The sequence below is a fragment of the Emys orbicularis genome, chromosome 9 (genome assembly GCF_028017835.1).
Source record: "Emys orbicularis isolate rEmyOrb1 chromosome 9, rEmyOrb1.hap1, whole genome shotgun sequence".
In the NCBI taxonomy this organism is placed as follows: Eukaryota; Metazoa; Chordata; order Testudines; family Emydidae; genus Emys; species Emys orbicularis.
The window spans coordinates 100827668-100854456 of record NC_088691.1 but is presented as its reverse complement, the minus strand read 5'-3'; the positions used below and the strand labels follow the sequence as shown (position 1 = coordinate 100854456).

The window sequence follows — 26789 nt, the reverse complement described above, 5'->3', positions numbered from 1 at the left end:
GGGGCAGCGCTGCCCAGGAGCATGCTGGGAATGGCTTAGCGGGGGGGGGGGGGGGGGAGTGGTTCAGACAGGAGGGCCAGCTGCCTGGAGGGAGCCCAGGCCATGGGCAGCCCAGCACCAAGGAGAGCTCCTGCACCAGCCCCCCCCCCCCCCACCCCTGCGCAGACTATGGGGATGGGGCCCTTGGTTTGCACACCAGGAGGGGCACCTGCAGCAGGGCTGCGTGTGTCGGTCTCCCAGCCCTGGTGTGGGATGGGGCTGCTGGCAGACAGAGCACGGACCTCTGCTAGGCCAGGCTTGATTCAGAGCCTGGCTGAGCCCCCTTCTCTCTGGGTCCCACCCTGCCTCTCCTCTGCACTCCCCACACTGTCATGGCCCCATAGCACGTAGTTCTCCCTGACCCCCCTGTCGCCGAGTTGGGGGAGACCAGGCCCTGCACCCCCGGCTTCCTGCGATTCACCGTGACTCTCAGCAGGCCAGTAAATCAGAAGGTTTATTTAGACGACAGGAACACAGTCCAAGACAGGTCTTGCAGGTACAGACAACAGGACCCCCTCAGTCAGGTCCATCTTGGAGGGGGGCAGGGAGGCCAGAGCCCCGTCTGGGCTCCCCTCCATTTTCCCAGCCAGCTCCAAACTGAAAACGCTCCAGCCCCTCCTCTCCCTTTGTCTCTTTCCCGGGCCAGGAGGTCACCTGATCTCGTTGTTCTCCAACACCTTCAGTTGGCACCTTTGCAGAGGAGGGGCCCAGGCCATCAGTTGCCAGGAGACAGGGTGTCAGCCATACTCTGTGCAGACAGCATCACACTGGCCCCCTAGGGCTCTGCAACAATCACCCCCCCCTAGACACTGGAGAAATGATAGGGGAAACTGAGGCACCCACACAGCACTTAGCGAAAACATTAAGAACATTCCCACTTTGTCACATGCCCCACTGCCCCGTTGATCAGGGATGGCTCACAGCTTGCCTCTGACGGTGGGGTGGGGGTGGTTATAGTCCTGCCTGATGGGGAAATTGAGGCACGAAGCAGGTCACAAGAGGAGGTGGAGCTGGTTCTTGCACCTGGGAGTCCTCTGCTTGAAGCGCCAGGTCTCTGCCACATTCCCCGTCTCTCCTCGGCCTCCCCCCGCTTTCCTGACCCCATGCGTGCGTGTGCGGGGGGCGCTTGGATCCGTCCCTCCCACGGTCCGAGCGGGCCTGCCCCCCAACCAGAATGTCCTCAGAGCTCCAACAAGCTCTTCGAACTGCAGCTGGGTGCCCAGGGGTGCCAGGGACTGCATCCAGCCCCCCACCCCGACCGCTCCACTGGAACCTGGCAGCTCCTTGGCTCTGGGCGGCCTCTGTACGCCCTGCAGGAAGCTCTCCAGGTATTCTTGGCTCCCAGCTAAGAATAATCCCGGCCCCGCTGGCAGGAGCTGCTGTTAACGGCCCCAGCGGGTGAGACGCTAGCAGCTCTCGACAAGGTGACCCACAAAATTATGAGCAAGAAAATGATCCGGAGCGTCAGCCTGTGTGAGCCAAGTGTTTAAGTGCTACAGATGCTTGATGGGAAGAGTTATTTTAATAGGATCAGCGGCACTTGAAGCCAATCTCCGGCCAGAGCCGGAGCTGGGGAGGGGGCGCCGACTCCTGGGGCTGGGCCCGAGCAGCCGTGCTGTGGCCTTGGCACATCAGCCCTTTCCTCCTCTGCTGGGCCAGGTTCTCCCATGGCCTCGACTAGGGCTTTGTGAGCCTCGTTTCAAGGCCCTGAGCCAGGTAACAGCCTTGCCCCCCTCCCCCCAAAACCCTGGGTTTTCTCTCTTTGATATTAACCCTTTGTGGTTCTGGAGTGCCAGGGTGCCACGGTGATGGGCTGTGTAGCAAGGCAGGTGTATAAATAATTCTCTAGTCCCCACCATTCCGGGCTCTCAGGAGTGAGGGGCACCGGCAGAGCTGGGTATGGGTCTCAGGTTCGGGACAGCAGGGGGCTGCGGGTCGGGAGTGAGGGGCGCTGGCAGAGCTGTGTGTGGGGCTCAGGGCCGAGACGGCAGGGGGCTGCGGGTCGGGAGGGGCGCCGGCAGAGCTGGGTGTGGGGCTCAGGTTCGGGACGGCAGGGGGCTACGGGTCGGGAGTGAGGGGCACCAGCGGAGCTGTGGGTGGGGAGCCCAGGGCTGGGCTAGCAGGGGCTGCGGGTTGGGATTGAGGGATGCTGGCAGAGCTGGGTGTGGGGCTCAGGGCTGGGACGGCAGGGGGCTGCAGGTCGGAAGTGAGGGGCACCGGCAGACCTGGGGCTGGGGCTCAGGTTCGGGACGGCAGGGGGCTGCGGGTCGGGAGTGAGGGGCACCGGCAGAGCTGGGACGAAGCAGCGTACACCTAGCTCTAACCAGCGTTACTGGCCCTGGCAGCAGATGAGAGCTGGCAGGTTTCGGTGCTTCAGCTGAGTCTTGCCTGGCAGCGGAGTTGCGGCTCTCTCTGCCCATCCCTTGCAAGGCCAGAAGGGACCATCCTGACCATCTCGTCCGACCCGTCCCGGCCAGAGCCCCTTGCCCAGGGCTTGCTGCATCTCGCCCGTCCGTTCCGATCGCGCCAGAGCGACGCCTCCCCCTTGATTGAAAGACTCTGGGTGACGGCGCATCCTCCCCCCGTCAGCTGGTGCCTTGGTTCAATGGTTAATCCCCTCCCGGTAACCCCCCCCCGGGTTCTACTCCGAGCCTGGCGCACGTCAGCTCCCAGTCGCTGGGGCTTGTTCTGCCTTCAGCGGCTGCACCCCAGAGCCCTGGACTTTCCGAACTCTCCTCCCTGTGGCGGTGCCAAGTCCCCGCTTAACCTTCCCTTGGAGGAACCCTGGACACTGAGCTGCTCTGGCCTCCCCTGCTCCCGCAGCTTTCCCAGACCTCAACTCAAATCCTGCTTCTTGCTCGCGCCTGAGCCTTTTCCCGATTGGCCCCGTGCTGCTGGCCGCGGCGTCCGGGAATGCTGACGCCACAGCCCCGCCGATGTGCCGCTCCCCTGCCCAGGCAGCACGCAGAGCCTGGCAGCAGCATGGCCCGGTGTCTCCTCTGAGCTCTGAGCACAGGCTCCAGCCCCCGGCGGCGGAGGGGGCGGGGGGGGGGGGGTGAGCGTTGCTCTGTGCCCTGGTGTCATGTTATTGACTTGAACTGGGACCGTATAGGACACGGTTGCAACCATGGTCCTGTAGTGGCACCAAATCTTGTATAAAGGGGGTCAAATGAGGTGTGTAAGACAAGGTTATGGCTTGCTGGTTATAATTATGCTGTCTATATGTGTGTATCAATTTTGTAGTTGAAGTTATGAATATTGGCTCTATACTGTCTGTCTTTCAAACTTATGTTATGCTTCTGGGAAACTTCCCAGACAAGTTGGTGTCAGCTCTGCCTAGCCTGCTTGATGGCCCATTAAGGACCATCAGCTATACAATTGACCCATGGAGAGAAGGCAGATACGCCTTGTAACTCAGCAAAGTATGCAGGGACTGGCCCATGTGACTCCAGACTCCATTTTGCTGTAATTTTCCACAGTAAGGACAAAGAGGTGCTCTTACACCTGGAAAAGACAATAAAAGGCTGATGCCTCATCTCCATCTTGTCTTCAATCCTGCTTCTTACCTCTGGAGGGACTTTGCTACAAACTGAAGCTCTGAACAAAGGACTGATGACCCATCCCAGCTGGGGATGTTCCAGAGACTTGATTTGAACCTGCAGTTTATTCTATCACTGCTACAAGCCTGAACCAAGAACTTTGTCATTACTGTATGTAATTGATTCCTTTTAACCAATTCTAACTCTCATCTCTATCTTTTTCCTTTTATGAATAAACCTTTAGATTTTAGATTCTAAAGGATTGGCAACAGCGTGATTTGTGGGTAAGATCTGACTTGTATATTGGCCTGGGTCTGGGGCTTGGTCCTTTGGGATCGAGAGAACCTTTTTTCTTTTATTGGGGTATTGGTTTTCATAACCATTCGTCCCCATAACGAGTGGCACTGGTGGTGATACTGGGAAACTGGAGTGTCTACGGGAATTGCTTGTGTGACTAGTGGTTAGCCAGTGGGGTGAGACCAAAGTCTTCACTGTCTGGCTGGTTTGGTTTGCCTTAGAGGTGGAAAAACCCCACCCTTGGGCTGTAACTGCCCTGTTTGAGCAATTTATCCTGAATTGGCACTCTCAGTTGGGTCCCGCCAGAACCACATCGTTACACCTGGTATCTCACCTGGCATTGGGCTGGGTGATTTGCTGGTGGCCGTGCCTGGCTCGCCCGGGGGTTAACCCCAGCTCTGCACCCCAGCATTTGGCCGAACTGGGAGACAGCGACTGGACGGTGTCATCTCTCTGGCAGAGCAGGCCCAGCTCCCAGCAAGCGCCCGGCTCCCTTGTGTGTTTGCCTGTCCGTGCCGGGCCCCCAGGTCTCTGGGTGTAGCTGGATCAGCAGCAGGAGCGTCTGGCCCTGGCTCCCCCAGACAGATGCCCATGCATGGCTGGCACAGGGCCCAGCCGGAAGCAAGCTGGCCTGGTTTGCACCTGGTGCTGGGAAGGGCTGGAGGGGGCCCCTTGAGCTGGGCGGGGGGAGGAGGGGCAAGGCCCCCGCTCAGCAGCAGCCTGGGGGAGTGTGGCTCACCCACCTGCTCTTGGTCCCCAGGGCGGTGGGCAGGCGGGCAGAGCTCCTGCTCCAGCCGCTCCGTCAGCTGTCGCCAGGTGCAGGCCGAGCCGGGCGGGGAGGGGGCAGCCAGCTGGAGCACTGGGGACGTGACAGAGACCCCCTCATCAGACGGCTCGGTGCTAATCGGCCGCGGAGCAGGATCCAGCGCAGAGCCCTGCAGGCCAGTGACCCCACTGGACTGAGAAGGCTCCAGCAAACGAAGCCCCCCCCCCCCCAGTTCGCTGGTCACGTGACCCCGGTGGCCGGGAGGGGCCCTGCCGTGCTGCCCCCAGTTGATTGCATTGGAGGGGGGGGGGGTCGTGGTCTCAGCCAGTGTGAAGGAGCCTCGGCTTCCCCTCCCCCACATCCAGCCCTGTCTGCTGCCTCTGCAGGCGAAGCGAGGCGCCTGGGGATGCTTGGCTGGCTGGGCATAACCGCTCCCCCAGCTCCCGGCCTCCTGCAGCAGGGCGTTCCCCAGGCCGACTCGCTCGCCCGTGGTCCTAAGCACAGGTAACCATGCAGGGGGCTGGGCTGCATACCATGGCTGGGGGGCTAGGGTGGGGGAGGGGGCAGGTCCCCCTGCCCCTCTCCCCCACGGAGGCTGGTGTCAGAGGGGATTAAATTCACCAGCTGCAGGCATGTGTGGGGTGAAGGGGTGACCCCACGCTCCACCCCAGCACTGAGCACTAAAAGCCCCGATGGGGGGGGAGGCGGGAGAAGGGCTAGGGAGGGGTGTCTGTGTGTGCGGGGGTTGTGCCGGGGGTGGGTGACACGGTGTCGGAGATGAGTGTGTTTAGGGAGCACGTTGCCACGGGCAGGACAGTGGGCGGGTGCTTCGGCAGGCAGTGGCGTGCGGGAAGCCGGGGACTGGGGATGACACACTGAGGCGTTTAGTGTGTGCGTAGTGTGTGTGTGTTGTTACGCTGGGTGTGTCAGGGACGGAGCATGGGGACCCTGCAGTCAGGGCCCTACCCTGGGTTGTGGGCGGTTAGGGCTCATAGCCCAGCTTTGCCAAGGCATCATGCGCCCTCGAGCAAGGCCCTTAGCTGCACTGTGCCTCAGTTTCCCTCTGCACAATGGGACAACAGCCGGCCCTGCCCCATGTGTGGGGGGGGTGAGGATCTCAGGTACCTCAAGGCTGGAGACCAGGGATGGAGCTAGGAGACCTGCATTGTGGGTGATGCTGTGGCATTTATTGTGTGTTAGGGTGTGTGCGTGTGTGTGTGTGTGTGTGTGTGTGTGAGAGCGATCAATGCAGTATTTAGGGTGTTAGGGTACTCTGGGGGAGTAATTGCGCCAGCCAGAGTGCCCCCCGCTGGCTGAGTGTGGCGGGGGACAAGCCCGGCCGGGACGCGGCCCCCTGCTTGGGGTGCTAAGGGTTAACTCTCCTGGAGGACGAGGTTGCAAAGCCTGGAAAGCTAATGTAATGAAGTGTGCGGCTGGTGATGTGCTTTTAATTACGTCGTGATAATTAACATGATGGGCCCGGGTCCCGTGCTGCCCCGCGCCAGCTACCCCGCCTGTTTGTAAATAAAATCAGCCACCCGGGCCCTGCCAGATTTTTCCGCGTACTTCATTTCCTAGCTCAGTGAAAACCCAGCTTGTCCCCCTCCGCAGGGGCCGTCCAGCCGAGGGGCAGAGTGGGGCGAGGGCCCCATTGCCAACAATCACACAGCTGGCCCCTCCAGTGTGCTAGGTTTGGGGAACCCCTGTTCTTGCTGATTCCAGCATGGGAGGGAGACGCCCCCCGGCCGAATCCACAGTGCCCCCAATGCCAGGGCCCAGTCACCCCACCTCCCATCCTTGCCGCATGTTCAGCTGGGGCTTATGGGTAATAGGCACACGCCCCTCCCCTGAGTGGAGCTTGCCAAGTTGGCGCTGTCGTTCACAGGGCAGAGCGCTGCTGCCCACTGCGTCTGGTCCCCGTCCCCTGCGACGCTCTGCTGACCTCCCGTCCGCTCTTCCCAGCATCCTCTGCTCACGCTCTCCTGGGGTCGCTCTCAGTGCCGCGGGCGTCCCTCCCGCCTGCCCTGCTCTGCTCCCGGGGCAGCGGCACGTGGTGCCAGTCAAGCCCCAGGGACTGGCCCCTGAAGAGAGCAGCTTGTCTCCTCCCCTCTGCTCTCCATTTTGGGCACCAGCCTTGTGAGGCCGGGGTGCTAACGCCCCCGGCAGACAGACACTCAAGTATCGGGGGGAGCCGTGTTAGTCTGTATCCACAAAAACAACAAGGAGTCTGGTGTGGGTTTTTTACCCACGAAAGCTTATGCCCAAATAAATCTCTTAGTCTTTAAGGTGCCACCGGACTCCTTTTTTTCTAGCAGACACTGACCGGGGATGCTGCTGCCAAAGGGGTCGCTGTGGAGTGGTGCTAAGGACCCCCCCCCCCCATGAGCCCCACCTCTCCAAGGCTGAGGGGCTGAGGCAGGTCCTGGGGGCAGGGGCACCATGCAAGGTGCCAGGCTGCTCAGGTGGTGCTGGGCTCCTTGGTATGGAGCAGCCGTCGCTGTCAGGCTCTGCATCCCCTGCTGGGGAATTGATGGCGACAGGCCGGGGCCGGGGGAGGCTCTTTACGAGCTTTGACGACTTGACATTCGGAGCGATGCCGCCTGCAGCGCGGCCCCAGCGCCCGGCTGATTTATCTGGAGACGCCGCGCAGCAGAGGTGACCGGCGATGACAAATGCCAGCCAAGGCCCTCTCCCCACCCCGCCACGGGCACCGGCTCACACGGACGCGTCTGGGGGGCACTGCTGGGAGGGTGGGGGCCTCTGTGTGGGGGAGACACTCGCCTTCAACCCCGGGGTGGCCCCACCTGGGCCGACGGGAAGCGGGGGGTTGGACGCTGGGGCTCGGGTCCTGGCTGGGCCAGCAGGGGACACACGCTGGGGCTCAGGGGCGGACGCTGGAATTTAGGGCCCTGGCTAGGTCGGTGGGTGGGACGCTGGGGCTTGGGTCCTGGCTGGGCCGGCAGGGGTGACACTTGGGCCAAGCTATCACTGAGCTCCAGAGAGATGCTGGAATCTGCTCAGACAGTCCAGCCCTAGGGTGAAATCAAGGAACCCCTGAGCAGGGCTTGGTCTCCGACAGGGGCCCGGGCAGTGCGGCCTGCTGGCACCTCTGCACACACCACTCTGCTGCTGGGGCTGAGGCTGGGCCGGCGCCCACTCCTCTGCAGGGCGCTCTCACCCTCCATGGCCATTCCTGGGTCATGAGCCAGGCAGGTGCCCCGTAGCAGAGCAGCAGCCCAGCCTGGCACTGTCCCCAGGACACCACCCACGCCGGGCACCAGCCGGCTGCTGCTCCCAGCCTGGTAGGTCTCCGCCCAGCCTCCCACGCGCTGTGTCCTGGGCCAAACGACTTGGCGCGCGTTGCTGCGTGTGCATCGCTCCCCCGACGGCAGGGCAGCATCTGGCAGCAGGGAAGCGGGCACCAGACTGTGCCAGGCCTGGGGAGAAGCTGAGGGCGTCAGCATCCATCACAGCCGGCATTTACCCTTTACGGGCTCCAGGGAAGCGGGCACGGAGCAGGCCTGGGACGTGCCTCAGCGCTCCTGCTCCAGCCCCCCCGCCCCCTCAAGCCAGGGGCACTCAGGACCGGCCAGGACACCTGGGTTCTCCCAACTCTGTGCAAAGTGCCTTGGGATGACGCTGCCTCCTGCCCCCCCCCACCACCACCGTGGGGACCCCAGAGAGACCGGGCAACCGAGCGGCATCAGGGCATTGCCAACTCCCCCAGCTCAGGCCTCAATTCCCGCTGGCGCCCGTGACCAGCCACTTGCTGCCTGCCTCCCCTCCCCCGCCCCCGGCTCGTTCGCCTGCCAGCCCCCGGCCAGCCCGCTGCAATTCCCCACCTGCTCCGGGGCTAATAGGAAGCGATCCATCATCTTTTAGTCTGTAAAGCCCATGGCGACGTGGCAGGCGGCTGATATATTTATCTGCCGTCACTGAGGCAATTTCCTCCCCTCCCCCTAATCAATAGCTCCCGGCTCGAGATGAACCCGAGCGCTGTCAGGCGGAGGAGAAATTGCCGGCATAACTGTCAGAGCCGCTCAAGCGGCTGCCTGGCTTGGCGGCCCGGAGCCACGCAGGCCCTCGGGGCTGGCCCCCAGGCTCCGGCCCGAGGCCGGGGGATCCCAGGTGGGGCCCTGCGCCCAGCTCCCGGCCAGGCACGCCCCGCTGAGCCGACACGCACCGCGCCGGGGGCCTGCCGGCAGCGCCGTTGGTGACTCTCACCCAAGTGATTTACAAGGCCGGAGCGCTGGGCTCCCATGCTAATTGTGAGGGGCTAAGGACAGCCAATGTGCCCGCCCCACACATGCATCCTTGCTGGAACCCTGGGGGGGGGGCGATGGGGGGGGGGCAGAGGGGGCTCAGAGCCCAGCAGGGGTGGAGATGGGGGTCTGTGATCGTGGGCACAGGGGGGATCACAGCCCAGCACGGGTGGTGATGGGGAGGCAGAGCCCCATAGGAAGTGGCGATGCCGGGGGGGGCTACAATGGGGGGAGCAGAGTTCGATGCGGGGTGGTGATGGGGCTGCGAAGATGGATCAGGGCCCCGCAGGGTGGGGGTGGGGGGTCGGTGATGGGGGGAGCAGGGAGAGGGGACACCCTGCTGCTCCCTAGGGAGGAGCTGTCACGGAGTTGGGGGAGACCAGGCCCTGCACCCCCGGCTTCCTGCGATTCACCGTGACTCTCAGCCAGCCAGTAAAGCAGCAGGTTTATTTAGACGACAGGAACACAGTCCAAGACAGGTCTTGCCGGTACAGACAACAGGACCCCCCCCCCCCCCCGTTAGGTCCATCTTGGGGTCCCAGGGGCACCACAGCCCCATTGGGGGGTCAGAGCCCCATCTGGGCTCCCCTCCATTACACCAGACAGCTCCTGAAACCCTAACTCTCTCCAGCATCTCTCCCCCAGCCTCCCCCGGCTCCTCCCCCAGCCTTTGTGCAGTTTCCCGGGCAGAAGGTGTCACCTGGCCTCCAACCCCCTTCCTGGGTTCTCACGTTACATACTCAGGTATCTTCCCTCAAGGCCAGTCTCCCATCCCGCAGTGCAGACCGTCCTAGCCACACTCCCCTGCCTTCCCAGCCAACCTCCCCACTCAGCATTCAAAGGCCACATTAAGAACGGTCCCAGTTTGTCACAGGAGCCTTGGCCCTGCAGCAGCCAGTGAATTACCCACGATGTCAGCTGGGGGCGGGATTCTGGGCCCCAGCTGCACACAGGAGCAGCATGATCCAGCTGTCGGTTCCCCCCCATCGCCCCAGCCCCTGGGCAGGCTGGGTCTGGCAGCCTAGGGGGCAGGCGCTGCCCCACTGTTAAGAGAGACCAGCCTGTCCAGGGTCAGGCCCCAGCGGTGCTGCGTCTGCTTGCCTGCCCGGCTGGGACGCAGGCAGGGGTTACTTGGCAGCCCTGGCTCTGGGCCCCACGGCCTGCCAGGCCCCAGCTCCCGCAGAGCCTTCCCTGCTGGTGGGCCCAAACGAGCAGGACCCACCATCTGCTTGGAGCGGCTGCAGCGCCCAGGGCAGGCTTGGGGCGCCTGGCTGTAACGCTGCAAAGGGCGAATCGGAGCTGGAGCTGGCACAACTCTGTGCCATGCGAGAGCCGTGCCACCCTGGCACCTCCCGCTGCCCTGGGGTCTGGCCCAGGTCCCAGCAGGCCTTTCTGCAACTGGCAGGGACCCAGGCAGGGTGATGCCCTATGGCTCTGCCAGGCCTGCAGCTTTTCTCTGATCCCCCCATTGGGTGATCCCTGTCAGTGCTGGGGGGGTGGGGCAGAGCTACCCTGGGGACAGCAAGGATGAGGGTGGGGGGCACAGGTAACGGGAGCCCAGGGGGGCAGACAGCAGCCCTTGCTTTTAAAGGAGGCAGGGTGGGCTAGTGGGTAGAGCCCAGAGCAGGACTCCTGGGTTCTCTCCCCAGCGCTGCCACTGACTGAGTAACCTGGTGTGACGAAGTGGGGGAATTTCTTGTTTCCTATGGGGGATTTTCTTGGTTTTCCTCGGGTTTGCATGCAAAGGGGGTGGGACTCAGTTCCCCTGGGTGTTACTGGTTTAACGAGGTGAGGGGAGAGGGAGTTTGTTGTTACAGAGGACTGGAGAGGGGACTTGGGACCCCAGCCGATGGCGTTGAGGATGGACACCCCAGCGACTGGTGACCTGGTAACCCGGAGGCCCAGCTCAGGAGTCACAGCCGGTTCTGGCCAGTGGGAGGACAATGGGCTGCGAGAGGAGAGGAGGCCCAGGAGACCCCCATTTACGACCGTTTACCTGGAGAGAAGACAATGGACAGAGGCGGGGCTTGGGGCCGGGGGTATCAGATGCCCAGCTGGGAAGCAGGGGGGCTCTGGGCTGGAGAGGGGGAGCAGGCAGAGCCCACCTGGATGCAGAGAGACTGGGATGTGCTGGGCTGAGGGAGGCCAGGCCTGAGGCCCTGAGAGTTTCCTGTGCTGTGTTCAACGCTCAATAAACCCTCCTGTTTTATGCTGGCTGAGTGTCGCTCTGGTCTAGAGAACAGGGTTGCACCAACCCCTTTGGGGGTCCAGAGCGAGTGGACTCCCTGAGGGGGCCCATGGCGAGAGACAGGCGTGCTAAAGCTCAGAGAGGTGCGGCTCCAGGAGGTGGTGGGGCCTGACCCCGAGGGAGAGTGGACCCCCGAGAAGGGCAGTCTCACTGAAAGGGGCACCCCCCACACACGGGGCCAAGAGTGGGCACGACCTGGTACTTCAGGTGACTCCGTGACACCTGGTACTTCAGTAAAATCGGGCTGATGATGCCAGCTCAGCTCTAGCTCAGTGCCCATCCCCGGGGTGTCCGGCCGCCAGGTAAATTCCCCCCTTTGTAAAGGGTCAAGAGCTGCTCAGACGTAAGGGGCAGCTGGGGTGTGAGCCTATGCGTGGATCCCCAGCCCGGCTGTCCCGGGTCTGCTCCTGTGCGTGGATCCCCAGCCCGGCTGTCCCGGGGGCTGTTCCTGTGCGTGGATCCCCAGCTGTCCTGCTGGCTGGGGGCTGCACACCATCTCTGCCAGGAAAGCTCCCCAGGAGGCAGCTCAGGGATGGGTGCAAGGGCAGGACGGCGGTACTGTGCCCAGCCATCTCCACACACCCATCAGCGGCCCAGCTGCAGCCCCTGGGGCCGGGAGCACGAGGCGCTGGTCTCCCCAAAGAGGAAGGCTCCTGGGCTGCTAATCTGGCCATGCTGCAGCCCAAGCCAGTGGCGCGTTAGGCACAATTCCAGGGGCTGCTAAGGGGAGCGTGGCACCGTGGTAAGACAGCGCCAACGGGCAGCAGGGACCCACCGAATTCAATTCAGCTGCCTTTGGTTCTTCCCTGACAGCGCCTCTCTCGTGTCAGCCTTGGGTGGGGGTGCGCTTTGGAGAGCATGGGGGGCTTGGATCTGCCCTGGCATGGTGCCACCCGCTTGGCATCCAGCCCAGGCCCTTCAGCCAAAGGCACGTGATGCTCTCTGTCCTACACGCCTCCCTCTCCCAGACAGCCACGGCCCTGTCAGCGCTGGGACCAGAGACGCTGCAGGGACTGGCCTGGGTGGGCAGCAGGGGGCGCTCTCCCCTCTTGGCAGAGCTGCCCCCTAATGCCCCGATCTAGCACTGAGGGGGCTGTGCTGCTCACGCCCACGAAAGAGCCCCTGGGGCATCCCTCCATGCCAGGGCTCTTAGCTGCAGCGGCCTGGCCGACTGCCAACTCATTCCTCGCCCTGGCCCCCGCTGCTGGAGAGGGTTCATGGTACTGGGGTCTGTGATGCGTAGGACTTACTCCTGATTTTCCAGCCATGGTGCTCTACCGGCCTGCTATGCTGAGCTGTCGTGTCGTGAGACTGCGCTGTTCGAGAGCCGAGGTGCTCCACACCAGAGGTGGCTGCACTGAGGCAGGAGCTGGAATCCCCTCTGGCTGATGATGCATGTTGGGGGGCCCGGGCATGTCAAGGCGGCTCCTGGTCTGGGGCAGCTGGAGAGACGCGCCAGAATGAGGAGCATGTGGCGAGGGCCTGGGGACGCTCTTCTCTGGTTGCCCTGGTGCTGCTGGGACAACGAGGGGTTGGCATTAGCTAGCTGGGCCCAGCCGGCTGGAGCGACAGGGGGAGGGACAGTCAGGGCAGGAGTGTGTATGCGGCACGTCCAGCAACGCCGCCCGGCGGGGAGCTCTCTGCACCCCAGGAACTGGCTCCATGGCGGGGGGGCTGGGCCTAGGCTGCAGTAACTTCAGGGGAACAGCCCTGCTCCTGGCAGCAGGGGGGCAGCGTGGGCCTGAGACGGCAGTTCGTGCCCCTTCAGGATGGGCACCGGGGGGCTCGCCAGCTGGGGCCACCCTTATGGGGCACAGTGGTGGTTCCTCTGGCAGAGCCCCCATGGGGCAAGGCCCGGCCCTCCCCAGCTGCAGCCAGGAGTCTCCCGCCTTACCTCTGGCTGGAGAGCTCAGTAACAGCCCCTCTGCAATCACCACCAGCTCTACCTGCCCCTCTTCCCCACCCCCCACAGATCTAGGTCCCCCATCTGCCTCCTCCTGCCCCATCTCCTCCCTGCCTGCCTCCCACCTCCTTCCCGGCCCTACCAGCTGCCCCCTTGGCTGCCCGGGTCCTCGCCCTCCCACCCGCCAGAACGGCCTTTCACCTCTCCAGGTCTTCCCCCCCTCGGCTCTGTCACTATGGCCCCCCCTCTGAACTTCACCCAGATCACAGACAGGGCACCGGCGTTGTACGCTGGGCTGGCCCCCGGCGGTACCGTGGTGTCTCTCCACGCTTCACTCTCCTCCACCCATCCCACTTCTGCCCTCCCAGTGCCTGGTCCGCCCCGCCAGCCCTCCACCACCTCTGCTCCTGCTCTCACACGGCCACGGCCCCCACTCCAGACCCCCCCCCCCCCGGCCTGCCCCTCACCATACAGAAAACCCACCCTCGGCCCCACATGCCTCTTCCACTGCCGCCCCAGCTCCCTTTCCTTGCTAAGCTCCCGGGACGCAGCTACAGGTCCACTCCAGACCCCTACCCCTGGCACACCAATGACCTCTTCCTGGCCAAAGCATGACCCAGCCTTCCAGCCTCCTCCTCCTCGGCCTTCAACACCGCTGGCCATGCTCCCCTTCTCCAAATCTCATCCTCCCTGGGCTCCCGCCACTGTCCTCTATCGCTGCCTCAGTGTCCCCCGCGGAGGATCCTCTGACCCCCCCGCCAGCGCTCTGTGGGGGCTCCCCAGGGCTCGCTCCTGGGACCCCTTCTCCCTCCACACCTTAGCGCCGGGTGATCTCATCCGTGAACACAAATGCCAGGCTCCCAGCTCCCCTCGTCCAGGCCGGTCTCCTGCCCAGACTAAGATCTCAGCCTGTCTCCTCCACAAGGCTCAACCAGAGCTGCTAATCTCCCCTCCCGAGCCTTCCTCCAGCCCCACCACCCTGCCTGTCACTCAGGCCCATTACCCAGGTGGTCTCTCTCTAGCCCCGCACAGCCCGGCTGGGTCCAACCCCTGCTGATTCCTTCTGCCCAGCGGCTCTCAGTACGGCCTTTCCTGTCCAGCCACACGGTCGACATTTTCAGCCCGGCTCTCTCTCCGCACTTGGCAAACACCCCCTCATCCCCAGTCAGAACGCTCTCCCCTAGCCCAGCGCTGGGGCCATGTCACCCCTCTCTTCGCTCCCCCCCTCCAGCGCAGCACACACAAACTGCTTGTCTTCGCCTTCCAGGTCCACCCGCCCCATCACCTCTCCTGGACGCTCGCCTCCCATCAGCCCATGCTGCCAGCCTCCCTCGCCCACCTTGGCTGCCTGTCACGCCTGGCGGGAGCTCCCCGGGACCATCCCCAAAGCTACATTATCCCCCTGCAAACTCTCCCTTCCTGGGACGCCAACAGCAAACGGGGCGGGGTCAGGCTGCTGGTGGGCATGTGCTGCACCGGGGCACCCGCCGGGCTAGCGAGGGGGACAGCTGGAGACGTGGGGGGTAGCATCAAACCCAGAGACTCAATAACCCAGGCCAGGGCTCTGCCTGGAGCCTCCCATGGCAGATTTATTTCAGTAACACGTTTCAGTGCAAATGAAGTTACTGGCAGCTTCAGGGCCTGGGCCCTGCCCATTGTCCACACTGGGCTGGGGCCATTTTACCTGCCGGGCTCTTGTTCCCCTCCACGCCCCGCTAGATCCCAGCCCGCCAGGGAACGCGGAGACTCCAGAGCGTTTGTCATGTGCTCCTTGTGTCTCCTGACAACCGGCCTTTCACCACCAGGGCCGGCCGGAGTCTCCGTGCCCATCACTGCCGCTGCCCAAGCTCCTCAGGGGCTGACCGGTTCTCCAGCTGGGGCAGTCCGAGTCCCGGCAATTACCAGCCACACGCACCAGCTGCGGGCCTGCCAGGACTGGGCGTGACTAGCAGAGCAGCAACGGGGGTGCAGGAGGCCTGAGTGAGCGCGGGGGTGGGGGTGTAGGGAGCCCCTGGGTGAGGGCGGCATAGGGGGAGAGCTTGGGGGGTTCTCTGCCAGAGAATCCAGACCGGGAGGCCCTGAGCCGACCCGGTCCAAGTGCCGCAGTCCCCTTGCCCGTTGCTGTGCCAGGCCCGGGGGCCGGGCCGGGCTAGAGCTCGGTGCTGGTGACAGCGCTGACACCGTGCACCAGCAGGGTGGGGCCCAGGTCCCGGGTGAGCAGCTCCAGCTGGTGCAGGTAGCTAGGGTAGAGGCTAGTGTCGGCGGGGGGCCGGGGCAGGTAGAGGAAGCGGATGGTGGGCGAGGGGCTCTGCTCCAGGATCAGCCTGTTGGCTGCTTTCAGGTATTCGTCAGAGATGCAGGTGGCATTGCCAGGGAAGTTCATGGCTGCCTCCGCCGGCCTGGCCCGCTGCTCCTGCTGCTTCTGCCAGTGCAAGGCCACCACGGCGTCCCAGGGCACCATGCGGATGGCAGCCTGGATGCGCAGCTCCTTCAGCAGCTGGCGCAGCTTGTCCTCCTGCCCGCGGGTCCTGGCCCCGGTCTCCACGCACAGGAAGAGGCGGAGCTGGGCGTGGCGCCAGGAGCGTACCATGCTGAGCACGCAGGCCATCTGCAGCAGGAAGAGGCTGCAGGTGTCGGCGTAGCGGGCGCTGTCGGGGCGCAGCAGGTTGAGGGGCCAGACGTCGATGGAGGGTGCCCGCGCCTTGTCGAAGTGCTCGAAGGAGCGAGCCAGCATCACGTTCCGCAGCATCTTCACCGCATCGGCCACCACAGCCACGTACTCCTGGGGCGACAGCCTCCTGGGGGCTGCGGCCCCCCGCACCGGCGGGAAGATCAGCTGCGCCGCCTCCTCGCTGCCCTCGAAGGCCGGGTGCTGCGCCAGCCCGTCCCGGGGCGCGGCGCCGTCGTAGAAGCCCAGCACGATGGTGTTGGGCCTCATGCCACCTGCGGGAGAGCACGGCCCGAAGTTAGCTGTTGGGGCTGGCTGCTCACAGACATCACCCTGCCAGCCGAGCGCTCCCAGAGTCCCAGCCCAGCCTGTGGGGCCAGCGCGTCTGTGCCGTGCGGTGCTTGGGGGCAGCGCCTCGGGCTCCAGGTACCCTGTGCTGGCGGCCGGCCTGCCCTCAGAGCAGCACCGAGGCTGGCAATGGCCCACCGCGCCTCCCTCTGCCGGCCTAGCTGACTCAGTGCCTGGCAGGTGCAGTTCGCTGCACCACCGCTTTGCCCCACTGCGCAGAGCCAGGGACTATTGAACCCCCGGGGCCAGGTGGGGATTTTCTGTACTATTGTTACCAAGCTGATGTGTGCCTCAGTTTCCCCTATATGCTGCAGGGCTATCTAGGGGGCAGAAAGGGCTGTTTGTTCTCTGCAGAGGCTCAGGGCTTCTGGCTGTCTGGGGCCTGGGCGCCATAGCAATGGAGCGGTTGAGAAGACAATGGCAAACCCAATCACTGGGACTTTGATACCAACGCCAAGTCATGTTTGCCCAGCTGGGGAACAAAGGCTGGGCGGGGTGAGCTGGAAGTTAAGTGGGGGCTGTGGGGAGCAGTCCGGGCCCACACCTGAACGGGGACACAGAGAGATCACCGGGGGGCTGGGGCTCTGGCTGACCAGGATGGCCCAGGCTGTAACTGTCTTTTCTCTGGGCTCACCAAGGACGCCCTGTGCTGTGTCCTTTGACTAATAAACCCGGCTGGGTGCCAGCGCTGGCTGAGCGCCCTGCGGGTGCTGGTGGAGGGCTGCATTGCCCCCTGAGTTTGTACGGGTCTCCCTCAGGGGTCTGCCTCAGTGGGACTGGCTGAGCTCCCGGTGGGAAGCAGGGGGGCTGCAGGCCCAGAGGCCCGGCCTAAGGAGGCGGTGAAGCCATGGGGCTCACCATGGAGGAAGATGAGACCCCTCGGGGGTCTGGCACGCTGCAGGGGGCCTCCCAGAGACTGTTCCAAAGCTGGGCCCATGACCCCAATCCTGTGGGTCCGTCACACCAGCCCTCGCGCTCTGCCCCGGCTGAGCACCATGCCCTCGGTGAGGAGTGGGGATGAGCCAGCTGGCCTCCTGGGGGGAGCGAAGCCATGTCCTGCCTGAGCTCTGTGTCTCCACCGGCTCCCGCCACCTGGCAGGGGAGGGCTGGGGCGGCAGGGGCGACACCCACACGCAGGTGAGTCACCCTGACACGCACACAGAGTGCTCCCCCAGCTCAGGACCAGGCCGAGGGCAGGAAGGGATACACGGGCAGTCCCAGGCTCCACTGGTCCCAGAGCCCGCGGCTGGCCCAAGCAGGGAGTGGGCAGGGCAGGGCAGTTCAGGCACCTCTGCTCCATCCCCACAGCTGCCAGAGAGACACCAGCAGGCGGTAACCCTGGTGGCTGGGCCGTGGGCCACCCTCCCGCAGCGCCCAGCTCGGGGGCTGCAGGCGGCGAGCGGCGTCCGCGAGGCGGGCGGGGACTCACCCAGGCCGGAGATGAAGAGCAGCTGCTGGACGCCATGTCTCACCGAGTCGGCCAGCGTGAGATTCACAAAGGCTTTGATGTTCAGCCTGTCGACCAGCAGGAGCCAGGAGTCGGCCTGGGTCTGCAGGGGGTCGGAGGGCAGGGAGTCTGGGGAGAGACGGGGCAGCGTCAGGCCCTGCGCGCTGCGGCTGGCGGTGAGAACAGCCCCCTCCCCGAGCTGCCAGCCCCGGGCCCCACATCTGGGGGGAGCTCAGCTCCGAGGCATCCCCCTGCAAGAGCAGTTCCCCAGGTCCCCCCCACTTGGTGTCACCCCCAGCCCCTGAGCTCTGCTCCCCTATGGCCTGGATCGCCCGGGTTTGCTCTGTCGCCATGGCAGCCCCTCTGTGCCAGGCCCTGCTCTCACCTAACTCCGCCAGCTCCACGTGGCCCAGCACGTACAGGCCGCTCTTCTTCAGGTCGTTGATGAAGCTGATCAGCTGGACGCTGGACCGGGGGTTCTGCACCATCAGCAGCATCTGGGGGCGCCAGAACTTGACGTGCTCCTTACGGACGTCCAGCATCAGCAGGTACTTCCGGACCTGGTGGTAGGGGCAGAGCGGGTGGTCAGGGCGGATAGACTGGGGGGGCGGGGCAGATTCAATGGCATCTCGTTAGCCCTTGGCCTGCCTGAAGGCAGCCTGGCATGGTCTGTGTGCCTGGCATAGGCACCTCCGCCCCCAGCTGCCCCTGCCCCTCCCACTCACTCCGGCACAAGGAACAGGGGACGACCCAGCTCTGGGTCCGTCGGGAGAAAGCAATGGGGTAACGAGCAGGTGGGTGGGGACCGTGCCTGGCATGGGCACTGAGTGCGGGGAGGGCAGGCCCGGCCCAGGCACCACCTTGCTGTGCTGCTTAAATGCACCGTGGAGACGGTGTGGAGTTGGGAGGAGCTGCCCGCCTGCCGTAGACGGAGAAATGAGGCGCTGGGCCTGGCAGCCCCTGGCTGCCCGAGGAGAGGGTGGGGGGAGGGGCAGGGAGGCCAGACAGGGCTTAGGGGGGAGTAGGCAGTGGGGGCGGTGTTTGCTCCTCCCGCAGGAAGGGCCAGTAGCTGCCCTGTGCCAGGGTGGGGTGAGCGCTGGGGCAGGCGGGGCTGCAGCATCTTCCCCGCCAAGTCCCACCAGTGCCCAAGCCCCATCTACACTAGGGCACACACTGCCCCACGGGTGCAGGCAGCTTCAGGTACCCCTCCGGGGAGGGGAGAGTCCCTCTGCAGGACCCCAGGAGCCCCCCCCCCCCCCCCCCCCCCGCAGGAGGGGTTTGGCAAAGAGCCTCCAGGGGCCTGAGGTCCAGCTCCTGAAAGGGGCTGCGGTGCCTAACTCCCATTGGACCCCAGTTCCAAGGGGTGACTGAGCGAGCCAATTGGTAGGGTCTGGCCAAATGGGAGGGTCCCACCACGCAGGGCCCAGCCGCACCATCGAAGGCAGCTGGCCATTCCCTGCCGGGTGTGACTCTGGAGCAGCCCCACTGACTCCGCGGGGTCCCCCTGGATTTACACCGGTGTCAGCGCGAGAGGAGACACCCCCCCCCCGCGCTCCACTCACGCCGCCCGGTGGAACCACAACAAGGCGCGAGTTGCCGAACGCCGCCCCGGTGCTCCGCGCAGAGGTGCTGCTCCCAAGGAGCTGCAGCCGGGCGATCAGCAGAGTCCATTAAGCTCTAATGGGAGTTTTCAGCGCTGATCTGATGACTCCAAATGACAGGCTGGGTGGGCGACGTGCCTCCCGCACCGGAGCGTGAGCCCAGCGCTGGGGAAAGGGAACGAGCAGGGACTCCCGAGGCGGCAAGGTGAGGGCAGCAGGGGAGGAAAGTGCCCCCGATCCCCAGCAGGGAGGGAGGGAGACACCTGGGAGGGGGCGGCCCAGCTAACCTACCCGGGAGAGGCGCCCACGCTTACCTGGTGGAAGATGAGGGCCTGGCTGATGTAGCCCCAGCTGCTGCTCGGGGACAGGTAGTGCAGGGCCAGCAGCAGCAGCAGCATGAACGCCACGCTGGCCGAGGCGTAGATGGGGCTAATGAGGAACATCATGACGCCGCAGCCCAGGATGCCCAGCACACAGGTGTGCCAGCTGAAGTACTGGAACGTGGGCCTGCAGGGGACAGCAGAGACGGGGCCTCAGCGCGGTGCGTGGGCAGCAGGAGCCGGGAGCCACGCGGGCAGCTGGCCACTCGGCTAGCGAGCAGAGCGCCGAGGGCTAGTCAGCCTCAGATGGGGGTAGTCTCGGGGTCGGGCTGGTTCTAATCTATCTGGGGACTTGTGGAGGGATCTGTCCCCCAGGAGAGCGGCCAAGGGGAGAACCGGACCCAGCTTGACTGACCCCTCTGGCAGGGGCATTGGGAGAGGGCCAAGCACTACAGCCTGTGGTTCCCAATCCCCACCCAATCCTAGCCCTTGGGGCCTGCAGGATGGACCTTCCAGGCCGGGCACTACCCCTACCAGCTGGGCACAGCGAATCCGTCACAGCTCTGCTGCCTGCGACGGCAGGAGCCACTCGTGCCCCGTGGCACCAGCGGGCACCGGCCCAGCCTTCTGGCTGGTGAAAACGGGACAGACACTGGCTAGCCACTTGCCTTCATCTGGCAGGGCCCTGAGCCCGGCCACACCCCGTCTGTCTCCCCACTCAGCATCCGTGGGGAAGAGCCCTCCCCGGCCCCCCCCTGCAGCAGTGGCTGGGGGTGGGGGGCATGGGCCGAGGGCTGCTTTATCGCTGGCAATCCCTAGTTGTTTTAATTTCATACTGGGGGCTGGGGGCTCGGACCTGGGGATGAGCCCAGTGGAAACGCAGTTCCCCGGCCCGGGGGTGGTGCTCGGGAGGGGCCGGGATTTCCAATGGTGCATGTTATTAAAAGACAGGCGCAGAATCGCAGGGTTCAGCTTGGGGGGCTGTACTTGGTTTAATTAACCGGTGCTCATCTCACCCGCTGTCTGAGCGAGATTGCTTGGGAAGATTTAAGGAAGGCTGGTAATGATGCTCCCCACCCCCAGCCGCTAGCAACAACCCTGCAAACCAGAGACAAAGGCCAGAGGGGAGGGAGGCGGGGGGGGGAGGGGGGGCTGCTTCTCCTCTAAAGGGAAAAAAAGGTGAATAATAAAGCGAGATTGCGGCTAAGTGGGGAATCGATCCTCATAAACGCTCCCCCCAGCCCGCTCCCCCCGCCCAGCAGCAGAGCTGGCTGGGACGTTAACTCTTAGGACTCTGGCAGGCAATGTGCATGTTCCCCCATGCCCCTCCCGCCCGTCTCCGGGGCCCGCCTGGTTGAATCGTGCTGGGGATGTGTACACCCAGAAGCGCTGCGGTACCAGAGCACCAGCTACCCCCCGTCCCAGCACCTCACAGGGACGCTCCATTAGCCGAGGGGGACCAGCCCACTTTGGGAGCAGACGGTCCCAAGTCCCGCTCTGCCAGGACCATTCCACTCCAGCCCAGCGGTGCCTGCGTCGTGCCCCGGGGTGGGGAGCCGGGGACAGCCCTGACTGCCCGTACCATGGAGCCATGGGCTGGGGTCTCAGCAGGCCAGGCCGCTCAGCCAGACGGACCCATCCCCTCCCTCTGGGGGGCTGCGGGTGGGCACATGCTGCAGCATAGGACGCCCGGGGGGTGCTGGCGCACGGTCTGCTCCTCAGCCCCCACGGCAGGAGCGTTCCCTGCCTGGCAGGCCCAGGGTCCCTTCCCCTTGCGGCTGGGGATGGGAGCCGGGTTGCCGGGCTGGAGAATGTGACGGGAATGCAATGGCTCGGAGCGCCGGGGCCTGCCAATCATCGCGGAGAGCCGGTGCGGGGTGTCTGATAGCAGCAGCAGCAGTGATCGATTGGGGAAGGCATTTTATCCTTCATCTCCAGGCTCCCCACGCGTAATCAAGGCTGAGGGGGCCCGAGCCGGAGCTGAGCGGCACTGCCTCTGCTCTCGCTGGAGGCGACTGGAGCAGGTCTGGCTGTGCCTCTGGGGAAGCGCCCAGCACCCTGCAGGATGGGCCCGGGAGGAGCCCACTGCTCTGGGCTGAGGGGCTGGCAAGCCCTGGGGCAGGCAGCACAGGGAGACTCCTAGCCCCAGTGCCACGCCAGGGCCAGACAGCATGGGCTGGAGCAGGGGGCATGGGACTGGGAGTCAGGCCCCATGGCTCTTTCCCAGCTCTGCCACTGGCTCCCTGTGTGACCCTGGGCCTCAGTTTCCCCACGTATCTTCAGGGGGAAGATTGTGTCTCGGGCCAAGCTGAATTCAGGGCTTATTTTCCTTCAAAATGTGTCTGGATCATTAATTCCTTCTCATGGAGGCCTCTCTGCTTGCCCAGCAAACTGGAGGGGGACAGGGACTGTCAATAACCATCCACTTAGTAATTAGCACTCAGACAGCAGGGCCAGCGGGACCCCCGACACACCTGAAACTACCCTGAGCTCCTCCAGCCTGTCTGCTCCTGCGCCTCCCTGCAGAGCTGCCCAGCTCATCTTTGTGGGGACGCTGAAGACGTTCATGTATGTGCATGCGTGTGTGGATGGGGGCCCACGTGTGTGTGTGTGCCGGGGGAGGGCACAGAGTCGGTCCGCCGCCACTAACCCCCTCTGATTTTTAACACTGTTGCTTCCCATCTCGCCAGAGAACAAGCCACTCCCAGCCCAGCGCCCTGCCCGCCCCCCGCACTCAGATCTACGGGGCAAACGCCAGATCTCACCGGGCCTGGCCACCTCTCCGGTTTCCAAAGGCTGAGGAACTGGGGGCTCCCGTCTGAGCGCAGGGTTTGGAGAGGACAACGCAGCCCGGCAGCCCGCTCTCCTTATGTGTCAGGCTGCTTGAGCCGAAGGGATCGTTAGCTAATTACATCGGAAGCCGCTAATTGCTCTTTGTGCGAAAACGAGCCCAGCGCTGCTCTGGGTAGAGCAGCGAACAGCCGCGGCTTGGAGGGAACGTGCCTGACGTGTCCTTGTGTGGCTGGAGCAGCCAGTCCAGCAACAGGTTATGTGCATGTGCTGCAGCCAGCCAGCTCCTCTCACCCTGCTGCTGTTCCCCGGCTCCCTGAGATTTCTCGTCCTCTGACCTCTGCCTAGCCCCAGGGTACGGGGTGAGCGCTGGAATCGCACCCAAGAACAGCTTCCCATCATCCAGTTATGCTGCTTGCCGCACAACAGCCAGCGACTGTATTTGCCAGAAGCACTGGGGAGCAGTAACAGGCGCTAAGCTGGGGTCTACCACTTAGACACTGCAGTCTAGAATGATCAGAGACACACACTGTTGCCACAGATGTTCTCGCCTGCACCCGTGCTCCAGCGAGAGCCATGCACTAGAACAGCAGGAGCGTGCTGTGCGGGGGACAACTCTGCGGCACCTTCCCGCTTGGGAATCTCCTTTCCGGGCTGAACAAAAGGGCAGCGTTTGGCTGAGGAAACCCACACAGGGCTTGCAGTTCCTCACATGGCGGGAGCTTGGTGCCCCGGTGCTGCAGGAAGTGGCACCCCAGTGAGATACCAAGGGAACCCCATCTCCCATCTGAGTGAGAGGGAGCCAGCAATCATGCCAAGGGCTGGGAATCCCCTTGCCATAAGGCTTGGACCCATTCACTTCTTCATCCCTAACCTACTTGGGAGATGGGCACAGAGCATCATCCCCATTTCACAGGTGGGCAAACTGAGGCAAAGCAGGGGAGTGACTTGCCCAAAGACAGAATCAGAACCCCGGAGTCTGGGATCCCAGGTCTAGGTCAGCCCGTGAGCTCACAAATGCCACCTACCACTGGCAGAGCCGGAGAGCTCTTTGGGGAGGATTATCGTGGTGAGAAACCGAGTCGGAGTTCTGGAGACGGCTCCGGCAGGAAAGCTCCAGGGCATCCCAAAGCGCCAGCTATGCTGCGCCGTGGGCATCGCTGCCCGGCTTTGCTCTGCGCGGGAAGCAGAGCGGCCCTGCCGGAGAGATGCCGCGCCTCTGAGTTGCCTGCATTTGGTTTCAATTACAACCCGCTCTCGGCACCGTATATCAAGGTGTTATCCGTGATTTACAGAGCGTGGTACAATATAATCACAACTCGGCAACAATGTACAGACCAGATTTACTTCTCCCAAGCAAATACGTCTCCGAGTAATTCATTACCCAACGGGACTTCAGCTCACAACTCATCATCAAGCCGTTACCCAATGAGACCGGCGCTCACGACGCATCACCAACCTGCTGCCCAATGGGCTCGCAGCTCAGGGCTCATCATCAGCTCGCCGCCCAACGGAAGCCATCCTCGTGCCTCGGCGCCGATCCGCTAGCCAACGGGACGCCGGCTCGCAACTCATCATCAATGCCCGGCCCAATGGGGCGTCAGCTCACAACTCACGCTTAAACAGCCCGACGTTGGTTTATTGTGCCGCAGATTTACGGCTTATAAACAACTTATTATCTGACACGTTTCAGCTCATTGAAAAGCCGAGGCACAGGTCATAAACAATTCATTACCCACTGCACTGCCAACAGACTGCAGGCCGACTCAGCGCCAACCCCTGGCACGGGCGGCACTCACTGGAGCAGATCGTCCAGGGGCAGTTCCTGCCCTCAGCCGCACGGCCCAGTGGCTTAGCATGGGGCCAATTCAGGGCTTGGGAAGGCAGGGAGCCAATGCCCACCCTCCTCGCCCCTTCCGACCACGGCAAATCGGGACACCCACCAACGGCCCCGGGGGCCAAGGCTGAAGCCAGATCGACCAAGTGCAATCCCACTCGGCGACTGAGGGAGAGCAGATCCACGGCCTCTGAGGCAGACGGCCCGGCCTCCCCGGAGCAGCTGGTCTGCTCCAAGAGCAGGGGCGCTGGGCTGGAAACTGTACAGAACCGCCCAGCACCGGAGTCTGCTGCTGGTGCCCGTGGGTGGCATGGGCAGATAGTGCTGCTGCTGCCTGCCTGCTACCGGGGGAAGCTGCAATGGAGGAGAGAGGGCCTGGCAGGAACACAAGCAGCGCTCCAGGAAGTTGACAGGAAAGGAAGGGAGAGGATGTTTCCGAGAGAACTGCGGACCAGAAGGAAAACCGCGGAAAGTGAAGGCAAAGCCCCTTAGTTCCCAAAGAGGGAGGGCGTCAGTGAGGCTGGACCGGTGGCCCCGCGCCTGAAGGCCTCCCTTTCCCCCCAGGGCGGGTACAGCCAGCCGAGCGCCCCCTGCAGGCCCCACCACGGAGCAGCCGGAAGGAGCACCTGCCAGTCTGGGGGCTACAAAGCCCGTTCCCTTGTGCCAAGCTGGCTGTGGTCACCCTGGAGCTCTCAGATGGGGCAGGGCTGAGACTTGCCCCCTCCTTCTGCCAGCCCCTAGCTCCCTGGCCGGGCAGCGTGCTGGCCTCAGCAGGGGTCCCCGTCCCTTGCCCGTGCCTTGCCCAGCCCAGAAGAGCCAGCGGGTGGCTCGGCCAAGGGCTGTGTTGTGGCTGCAGGAGCCAGCGTGAAGTGGCCCCAGACGGGACGGATCGGCCTCCTCCAGGCTTGCTGGGTGCCAGGCTGCTGTGATCACAGAGCGCAGGGCATGGCCAGGCGGTCCCACCCCTGTTCCTCTGCCCGCGGCCCCGGGAGATGGCAGTGAGTGGCACTGGCTGATGGCTCCCGAGCCGGCGCGGAGAGCAAGGGAGGCCGTCCAGGGGTGATCACAGCTGTCACTGAGTCACGGCGTAGCCCAAGGGCCCTCAGCGGGCTGGAGGACAGGCTTGGCATCTGGGCAGCTACAGGTGGCTGCAGTGGGCCAGAGGTAAAAGCTATTTGTCACCTGCCTGGCCCCATCATTGCAGGAGGTGGCGTGGGGGGGCTGTGCTCAGCATGGGGGCTGGGCTGGCCGGGAGGCAGAGTCATGCACAGGCAGGTAATACTGAGCTCTGGGAGGGGTTAGAGCGGGGGGGGGGGCGGAGGGGGCGGGGCGGGTCTGGGAGTCAGGACTCCTGGGTTCTATACAGAGCTGTTGGGGGGGGGGGGTGTAGTGGGTTAGAGCGGGGGGGGGGGGTGTTTGGGAGTCAGGACTCCTGGGTTCTGATACAGCTGTGGCATGTGACCCTGAGCTATCCCTTGCCTCAGTCCCCCTCTCCTCTGCCAGAGGGGCTGATGGACACTTCCCTACCCCAGGGAGGTGGGGGAGCGCAGCGCCCCCTTCTCAGCCAGGTGCCCGGAGGGGAAGCTACGCTGGAGTGGGGAGTGGGAGCTCAGCTCAGCTGAGGGGAGAGAAGGGGCCGTGGCCGGGGGTGCGGGAGGGCCTTGGGGGCAACCGAGCGGCTCAGCCCACCCCCCCAGACTGTAGCACCTCCTTGGGAGGGGAAGGGGCCATGTGAGGTGGGCTGCTGTTCCAGTGGGGCTGGGCGCAGAGAAACCCCAGGCTCTCTCCTTCCATCCCCAAAGCCGTCAGTTGCTCGCGCCCCCTCCCAATCGCCCCCCGCCTCACCACCCACCCCCTCCCGCCTCCCGCTCCATAATAAGAGCTTAATCACAACATCCATTAGGCAGGGCCCGGCGCCGGCAATTACCATCTCCAGCAGGCCCCCGCCTGCGCTAATGCAGCCAGCTGGGAAAATTGCTCTCCGCCTCAGCACCGCCAAGGGGCCCCTCCCCAGGTCGCTCCAGCCGCAGCCCCCCCAATCGCCGCGGCAACCCTCGCACCCCCAATCCCACGCCACTGACCCTGGCCCCTGGGGATCAGTAGGGGAAGGCCTGGCCGCTTAGCTTGAAAGAGACGCGCCGCCTCGGGGGGCGCCGAGTTTTCCTCCCGCTCTGCTTGCTCCCCGGCCCTCTGGCCCCCTCGCCCCAGGCTGGGGCATCCCCAATCCAAGCCACAGGTCAGTGCATGGTGGGAGATGGGGGACGGCACTGGGGCTGTGGGATACGCACGGAGCTGACGGCTTCTGCTGGGATGGTCAGCAGAGCAGTAAGTCGCCCTAGCGCCATGTGAATGGCCACCAGTAGGTTTCAGAGTCAACACCGCCATTGTGGTGAGTGGGGCAGGTTGCCCTGCTCAGAGCTCGGTTCAGGCTGGCTGCAGACTCAGACGGGGTCCTACCTGTGCCCTGGCCCCTGGGGTTGGCACGCTGGCTCCTACCCTTTCATGCCTCTCCCCAAGCAGGGGGCTGCTAGGGGAGATCACGGCAGGCAGCATTGATGGAGCCGTCCTGCGCTCCAGATCCATGAGCCATGAACGTGGAGCAGAACCCGCTCCCCGGGGCCCTTAACCTTTACGAGAGAGAGACAGAGCGCGGCTAGAACAGGTGAAACGCCCCGGCCCGTGGGGCAGGTCAGCTCAGAGACGCAGCCGGAGCCAGCAGAGCAG

At 64.2% G+C, this 26789-nt stretch overlaps 1 protein-coding gene across 1 annotated transcript in view; it reads right to left on the bottom strand.

The window, feature by feature from the left end:
• Positions 1-15203: 15203 nt before the first annotated feature.
• Positions 15204-26789, bottom strand: part of LOC135883827 (solute carrier family 12 member 9-like) — a 48723-nt gene continuing 37137 nt past the window's right edge. The window contains exons 10-13 of the mRNA XM_065411082.1: positions 19433-19625; positions 17903-18077; positions 17500-17646; positions 15204-15997 (exon numbers count right to left, since the gene is read on the bottom strand). Of these exons, the coding sequence (XP_065267154.1) occupies positions 15204-15997; positions 17500-17646; positions 17903-18077; positions 19433-19625 (1309 nt within the window). The remainder of the gene's footprint in view (positions 15998-17499; positions 17647-17902; positions 18078-19432; positions 19626-26789) is intronic.